A 9,189-nucleotide genomic window follows, 5' to 3' on the forward strand; every position below is an offset into this window, starting at 1 on the left:
GAAAAGAGAATTATTTAAAGCTTTAGATACAATTGCATTAACCAATAGTGTAATGAGTTTTTGTACATACGTTTGCTTGTTTTGAATATATTATTTTAAAACAAGTGGATTGCGTGCTGTCCGTTTATTGTTGATATTTATCGAAAAAAGTCACATACACCTACTGTAAAGAGTTCGCCCCCCATAAAACTTGACATAAATATAAAGTTGGATTTTATATGCACACATTTGATGCATGCAGAACTGCACTAGCCCTGAGTTAATACATATGGAATTCACAACAGCCTGAACTGAAAATATGGTAGTCTCGGATATCGGATTATTGAGTTTTTACACCCCTGCTGAAAACCTCAATGTATTGTAAAATAATATTATTTGCTATTCAGATTTCCCAAAATAAAATGTGCAAGACAATTTAGGTAGAAATAGGATCACTTCATAACTACAAAAGTTTACCTGTCAGTGCTAAGATAATTATTTTACAAAATGATAATACATTTTTGAATTTTGTGCTCATATAATCCATATGTATTTGCTAAATAATCTAATAATATTCTTTTGTTTACTGGAAATTAATGGACAAATTATATTTGTAAAACTTAATTTTATCAAAATTTTAATTAAAGAAAAGGATAAATTGCTGTTTTTCCTTAGGTATATGTTTGTTACTTACTGAGTCATGTACTAGTAGTACCTTTTCTTAACCTGATGAATAAGTAGTAATGATATTAAAACATTTTAAATTAATGATTTTATGATTCAGGTGATAGGTTTTTTTATTAAAATAATAATGCTTTGTGTCATAGGCTTCTGTGGGAGACACTGGTTGGGATGTTTTTAGTTTGGACTACCATGTCGATGGGCCTATAGGAACTGTAAGTATATAAACAAGCATACAGAATAAATTAAGCACCTTGCTTTCTTGTTAAAGAATAGAGAACTTTTTTAAGCATAATTATATATGATATTGTAAAAAAAATGCAAAGGTCTAGTGATGTTTTGTTAATTGATTAGGTAATAAATATTGTATACTAACATTAATTAGCAATAGTATTTTTATGAATTTGACATTGTAAACCATCTTTCAGCCATCAAAGGAGCTACCAAATTAAAATTTACTTACCCTTCAATAACACAAATCAAATATATCTAATTATATTTTATCCTTTTTAGGTTTTCACTCCTCAGTGTATTAATGCTTATCTTCGCCTCTTCAATACTTTATGGAGGTCAAAACGAATGGAATACATATTGTCTGGAATGTGGCAAACACAGATGACATACTCCCGTCTCTTGCGAACCCTGCCAGGTAAGAAAGTAAATTGTTTTATTAAGTACTCCACCACAGTACTCCACTACATTTATTTTAATACAACTTGAAAATATAAAAGCTTTTTATACCTTGTTTTCATACTGATAAAAATTGCCAATAGAATTTGATACTATTGTAACTTCACCTTACGTACAAGGTTAAATCTATTATGTTATAGAGAATATTTTCTCTACTGTTTGTTTTAGAAATTTGTAGATAATAATAATTCTGGCTTATTCAGACACTTGCAGTAGAGTTGGCATACTGATCTAGCTTCTTTGGATGTCAGATGAGATTTGAGTCTTTTTTGATACTTGTTTTTATCCATCCGTGTAAAATCCACATCTTTTATGCATACCTATGTTATTGTATTCTGATTATGATCTGTGTGTTGTTATTTTATTGTATAATTGAGGTTCATGTCTATTGAATATGTTAAGTTCACATTTTGATTGAAACAAAATTCTAGCAAAAAAAGTCAATGAACACACCTACATGTACTTTTACATAATGATAGTTTAAGGCAAAATAGGGAGGAACAAGACTGACAGATTTTTTTAAAAAAAGCATACCACTGAACACAGAAATGTCAGACACTGCTGAACTTAATGGTGAACTGAAAACCAGATAAACTGAGCAATTTCAAGATTGTAAGCAGCAGCCAACACATAAAAACAAAAAAAATCTTTTATATCAAAAAAAGTGACTTCATTGACATGAGATGTATATACAGTATTGAATTTAACAGAAATCAACTGTTCTTGTAGTATATAAGAAAACACTACATAAATTCTCAAGTTTAAGAATATTGTGTTATAACAGTGTCTTAGTTAAGCCTGAAGATCCAGATAATTGTCAAAAGTTACCAACTACATGATCAAAAGGTATTTCTGGCCATACTAAAATTAATATTATCTATATTACGTAAAATTGCTGAAGGGATAATGTAGTTGGACTTGTCATATCACTTCATATATTTAAAATCAAAACACCCAAAAAAATCAACTGGAAAAGTAAAAGAATAAGTGAATCAAATACAACCATGAAAATGACTTTGAAAATTTATAATACAGTGTGTAATCTAACTGAAAATGATCTAAGCATTTCATTTTTCATTTTCATAGTTGAGGCTTATTGATGTCCTGCAATAGTCCTAGTGTTTCAAATAACAAGATTTTTACCTTATATCTGACCAGTATACAAAGTTAAAGTTTGCTATGTGAACTAAAATTGCTGGCAAAGTCATTGTAGTATGTCAGCTGTAGGTTAGGTCACTTGCCAAGTCACAAATAGCAAGTAGAAATTCAGAAGATAAGCAGCAACCCTTGACCTCAAAGATCAGACAGAAATAACAACTTTAACCCCATAATCAAAGATCAGACAGAAATAACAACTTTAACCCCATAATCAAAGATCAGACAGAAATAACAGCTTTAACCTCATAATCAAAGATCAGACGGAAATAACAGCTTTAACCCCATAATCAAAGATCAGACAGAAATAACAGCTTTAACCCCATAATCAAAGATCAGACAGAAATAACAGCTTTAACCCCATAATCAAAGATCAGACAGAAATAACAAACTTAACCCCATAATTTTTCATGAATTCTGCCAGAATTATTGTCATGATGTCCTAATAATTATCATCATACCTTATACAGTTTCTGGTCTGTTTATAAAAGGTGGATAATTATATGGTTTGTATTAGTTTTCAGCCAGAAATACATGTTACTGGATGCTGTCACCATCTGATGGGTAAATATAGATTTTCAGCCAGATGCTGACAGTGTCTGCTCAGGTTTAAGGAGTTAAATGAACTTAACTGAAACCAACTTTAACAAAAATTAATATTGCATTTCTAATAACAATGCTTATATTCTATTTACTTTCCATTATGCCAAAACTAAACATAAAAGTATGTTTAAGTTAATAATCCTTTGTCCACTAGTGTGAAACTTCAATAGGCATGAAGTGAGTGTGAGGAATGGATTGACTTGCAGTATTTTGTTAATATTGATAATATTGTCAAAATTATGTATTGATCAGAAACAATACTTTAAGAACTTATCATTTTTAAACCATTTTTTTATAAACAAGAGAATTAGTACCTTAGTTGATAACAGTGTTGAATAATATACTTAACTTAAATGAATCCTATGAAATTAGATCCTTGTTTTGATCCTTATACTTAAACTACTTAAAATTTCCAACTGATATCTCTCTCAACTTCCATTTCACTTTTGATGTTTGTGATCTGCATTTATGTCAAAACCAGAGGATCTGCATGAGACTTCAAAAATTGAAAATGGAAGAGCTTGAGTGGAATATCGTGTAATATGCATGGAGAAATAAACAGATGAGACTACTAGTTTAGTTAAAGAAAATCAAATCTCCATTCTTCAGTTATTTGCAACACATTTACATTTATTAAGACTATTGTGCTTAAATAAATTTAGCCAATCTGTTTAACCCTCTGTTGTGCATGACACAGTCTTGTACAGAGCGCCATGCAACATTGTATTATGAACTTGATTGCTAAGTTCATAATAATTCATGTTTCAGCAGAATAAATACCAAATACATTATATGGAAATGCTGAAAATAACTTTAGATATGCACTTAAGAGGTTGTAAAAATGCATTATGCAAACTGTACAATGGAAAAAAAAGTATTTTTATTCTTCACATGAACATCATCTTGTGCTTTGACTCTTCATGAGTCTGAGTCAGACTAAGTTTGGCATTACACAGATATATCTTCTGTATAGATATTTTATTTACACATCCAACTTCAACTTTGTGTGCACAACAGACTTGTACTGTTTACTAAAAGCATTCCACATTTTGTGACAATACACTGGACCGACCTCCTACACATTCAGTTAAGTTGGTGAGAGAAATTGCTGGCAAGTCTCACTTATTAGACTTTGAGTTTTCCAACATCTATCATTACAAATAACTTAAAACATTGTGTTCTATTTGATATTGTCTCAAATCATCTATTGTTCTATTGTATAACTAACTTGCAATCTAATGTGCTTCAGTACTACAGAAAATGTTCCAAACTTGAATATAAAGAGAAAAATATAGCAGGAGAAGAATGCTTGCAGTTACTCAGAAGTAAGGGTGATGTCTTCTTCAGTAACTTAAGCTTCAAAATATTTATATAGTTTGCACAAAAACTAAGAATTTAGAAAGTATTATTATTGCTCACATATACTCTGTTTTTTATTGATTTTCAGTGTATATAAAATAATGTCATTATGATTAATCGAACAGGATACACTTTTGGGTGTGCTCTAACAGTTTATTCCCCCCATTTTAAGTCATGTTCGTAGGTTATTGCTAATTAGAAATAGTGTTCTCAAGACATTTAAAGCATATTAGCATTTATTTAGTTGTAGGTGATTATTCAGAGCAGAAACAAAATTCTCAAGGGAAATTATCAAAATGTTGGTTCTCTGTTAACGTTTGAAAAGGAAAAAATAAAAGTAGTTGTATTGTTCTTATAAAATTTGACAGTTTTTCCCTTCTACTTAATTAGTTTTGACTTGAAATGTATGATATTTCAGGTGCAGCCCCAATCTTACATCACTGTCATTTTATCCTTTCTGAGATGGTCCATTTTGTACAGCAGGTGCAGTACTATGTTGCTTTTGAGGTAGGTTTAATTTTGGGTAAAGAATTAGTGTGTGAGTATTACATATATGATGTGATGGTTAAAATCAAAACATTTTTATTCCCTATATAAAGAAAAGGAGTATGATGTGCATCAGTTTTTGTTGTGCAAAAGTATAAGTGCTTAATTCTAGTGTTGTAAAAAAGGAACCTTTCATTTATTGTTTTAGTAAGTGGAAAGCATATGGTTTGCCACTTTTTTGTTTCTTTCTTGCTAAAAATGTTGCTTTTTGCAGATATGTGATAATAGCTGTTGTCCAATTGTAATGATGCATGTCGAAATTTATTTGTAATTTAAGGCAATTGTCAAAATAGAGGGATTTTTCAAATGGCAAGAAAACAAAAAGTAAACTTCTGTTTAGCAGATGATATTTTATTGCCTTTTTGTGTTGTTTTTGTATATTTTTTGGGGAAATGTGATTTAAAGACTGGAAAGGGGACAAAAATTGCTTCTCGTTAGCTTGATAATGCTACATGTAAAAGTGAAATGTTTATAGCTTGTTGTTATTATAATGAATTGATGTGAAAAATTCTTGGAAAGGACAAATAAACTTGCTAGGTGTGTTCTTATATTGACAAGTATTATATGAAGCTTAGAAGATTACACAATATTTCAATCTAAGCATAAAGTTTATAATAATATCACTAATTAATCACTGAGAGAACTTCTGTAGTCTTTATTTTCTGTTCTTCATTTGCCTTATGTCTAATCATTGCTAACAAAGTTTTATTTAAACCAGAAGAAATCAATCTTGATTTGAAGGAAACTTTGTCAACAATGCTTTAATAAATGTTATACAGATAAAGTTAAGAAAGAAACTACTATGAGATCAGATAATCTAGAGGCAATGTAATGTTCAACAAGATGTTTATAAATACCTTGACAATTTTTTCAGCTAACAATATATAAATTTGTTATTGTGCATTTGACATTTAATATTTTTAGCACTTTGTTAAGTATTTTAAAATGTATATTATAGTTAACGTGGCTTTTCTGGTACAAGTCTCTCCCAATAGGCCCTGAGTTCCCCAACATCTATCATTACAAGTAACTTAAAGCATTGTGTTCTATTTCTGTTTCTTAATGCACTACACTTTTGAAATACACTGTACCAAAATTTTAATAATACATGTATATCTTGCAGTCTTGACCCTAGAACCAATGAACTCCTTCAGCTTTTAGGCTCATGAATCTGTGATTGTGTAGCTCCAATTAAAAATGCAAATACAAATGGTGTTTTATTTTTGTCACTTAGTTGTAATATAAATGTTTTCTTTTATATCACTTAGTGCTAATATAAGTGACGTGTTTTCTTTTTTATTACGTTGTACTAATATAATGATGTGTTGTTTTTGTCACAGTGTGCTTATATGTGGTTTTTACTTCATGTTGCTAATTTAAATTATGTGTTGTTTTTCTATGTGTAGGCAGAATGAAAAAATAGAGGTTAGAATTGTATGAAATGTACTTACTATTTTGTTATCATTAATGGGAGAGACTTGATTTTTTAAAGCATGTGTACAAATATATACTAGTGTTGCTTCTAGGATGCGTACTTTGTGTATTAACACTATTTTGATTGCCACTGGCACAAAATAATTGTTTGCCTTCGTACTTGTTCACACACAAAAAAAGATAGAAGTACGCATTTAAATTTTTCATGTGCACCCGCCCTTCAAAATTTATTATGAAGGACTTCATAATGATAGATTGCGATCGTAACCGGAAAATTCCGATCAGTAATTCGCTCATTTGGATATGCAAAGGAATGTGAATGGCTGCGTTAGGATGTCATTTGGTTTTGTGGGAGGTTCCCTTGATATTATGGGATATTGATAATTGAAAATGGCAGAAGAAAGGAAATGTTCAAGAAAATGTTTAATTTTCAAAAAATTACTACATTTTCCTATCAAAACAATGCAAAAATTGAAATAAAAGAAAAAGGTGCAGAGAAGATGACTGCAATGTAAGTTTTGTCAATGAATGTGCAGATATTTTCAGTATGTGAACAAATGAAACAAATTGCAATGATTCAATTTACTGTTTCTTCAAATAAAACTTTCTTGATCATGTTATGTTTTTACGACTCACAAGATTGATACCTACTTCATTTCATGGATGGTCCATTTTCTGGAAGTCAGTGGGGGATTTAACCCACTTGAGAAAAATCTTAGAAGAAATGCTATATACATGTGTAACTTTCAAATTACTATTTTTTATCCTTTTTCAGAGTTTAAACCAGATTTTTGTATCTTAAAGCAATTTGGCTAATCAAATTTATAGCCAGACCATACATCAAAATTATATGAAACATAAGACTAATGGGAGTTTTTAAATTTATATTTTTTTTTTTCTTACAATTTTGTGATTATTATACATATACAAAAACTAATACTGTCTTATTGGTTTTTATTTATTTGCATTCACTAACACCATGAAATTCAATGTTTTTGTATTTTAACAGTACTTTTTTCCAAATAACCAAGTCAGTAGTTAGCTGTTATATAATATATATATATATATATATCACAAAAGCACTAAAATTTAAAATAATTATACTTTAGTATGGCTTCCTGGCAATAGTCACAATAAAACAGAGACCTGTTGCCACCAGCTTCTTGAACATATGGCTACTATTAATATTTATCTTGTTTATAGGTTTCTTAATGACAAATGCTTTTCTGTTAACATCATAACTGATTTTTGTTTTTTGCTTACAACACTAAGTTATTTGATTCATCTTTATCACTATCTCCTGCTTGGCATAAGAATAGTACTGTACTGTTCACAACATGTTACTATGCATCTTGTGATGATTGTACTTATGAAAGAATCTTTTAAATAACTTATACTATTAGTAATTTCGTGAACTTGATGTATTTTTCACTTGCAAAATGTATTGCATCTCTTGATTTTGAAGAATTTACAAGTGACAGCTTAACCACGTCTTTTTATATAATACCTGTCCACATGTATGATTCAAATTTGGCATAAAAGCTTGAGATGAGAATTTTCAGTGCTATAATACTGAAATATTTATTATGATGACTTGTTTTTAAAATTTTGCTCATAACTTGCATGAAGTATGGGATAAAATTTCTTTAACACCATTTTATTTATGCTTTGTCCTGAAATGAAAGACTCATTCCTTAAAATGTGACTTACAGAAGGTTTGGATAATGTGACTAAAATAAAATAAGATTATATAATGTGCTTTTCCCCTTCTTTTATATGCATTTTAATATCAAATTAATTGGACTTTTGTGTGTCATGCTGTAATATGTTTTTCATAAATGAGTATGCAACTTTTACATTTTCCTGTTTTTGATTACAGAGATTAATTTGTACCTTGCTTTTCTAATCATAGATTGTATAATCTGTAGGTTATGGAATGTTCTTGGGCTGAATTACAGCAAAAAGTCATGTGTGCAGAGGACTTGGATCAAGTTATTGCTGCACATGAGGAATTCTTAGATAGTATCATGACAAGAAGCTTACTGGATGAAGAATCTAAAGTTGGTAGTCACTATAGCTTCTCAGTGAAGTCATTAAATGTGCATTTTGTTATATATGGAAACAGTACTTTAACTTTTAAGATATGCTGTGATTTTGTTTACTATTCGGCTTTTGAAAATCAATTTGCTAATAAATTAAAACCATCCTGTCTTTCTTTTTCTTTTCCTCTTCTATTCTCATTACACACATACAAATATATAATAAGATGTTTACACATTTTATTGAAAAAAAGGTAACTGAACGATTGCTTCAGTCATGTTTTTTTTTTTATTGGCAGGATGTGTTGACCCAGTTGCGTGCCATTTATGATTTAATAATCAGGTACCAGAATATCCAAACTAAGTTCTGGCAACAAGCTCTCAGTGAGATAGAAGCTAGAAAAGCTCTAGAATCTCGAATAGATACAAAAACTGAGAAGGTAAGCTCACTGGTTATTGAGATCATTAAATAAACATTTTCTTCCAATGGTGGAAAATCTACCAAAATTATTAGAGATCTTACTGCAGCATAAGTAGTCAACTAATACTAAGTCTAAACTGAAATGTTAAAACAAAAGGGGGAAAACTAAATTTCATTTAAGCATAATATAATAGAAACTTGATGTATGTTTTATATATATATATATATATATATACACCTGGAAAAAAGTTAAGCACCCCCGTGTTTTTTTCAAGTGATTCA

General features: G+C 29.7%; 1 protein-coding gene across 1 annotated transcript in view; it reads left to right on the plus strand.

Annotated features, from left to right (window-relative positions):
• Positions 1–9,189, plus strand: part of LOC106458656 (gamma-tubulin complex component 3 homolog) — a 59,454-nt gene that overhangs the window by 46,143 nt on the left and 4,122 nt on the right. Inside the window, exons 17-21 of the mRNA XM_013918186.2 lie at positions 807–875; positions 1,174–1,309; positions 4,886–4,974; positions 8,376–8,507; positions 8,786–8,926. Of these exons, the coding sequence (XP_013773640.2) occupies positions 807–875; positions 1,174–1,309; positions 4,886–4,974; positions 8,376–8,507; positions 8,786–8,926 (567 nt within the window). The remainder of the gene's footprint in view (positions 1–806; positions 876–1,173; positions 1,310–4,885; positions 4,975–8,375; positions 8,508–8,785; positions 8,927–9,189) is intronic.

Source organism: Limulus polyphemus, unplaced genomic scaffold (assembly GCF_000517525.1).
Source record: "Limulus polyphemus unplaced genomic scaffold, Limulus_polyphemus-2.1.2 Scaffold497, whole genome shotgun sequence".
NCBI lineage: Eukaryota > Metazoa > Arthropoda > Merostomata > Xiphosura > Limulidae > Limulus > Limulus polyphemus.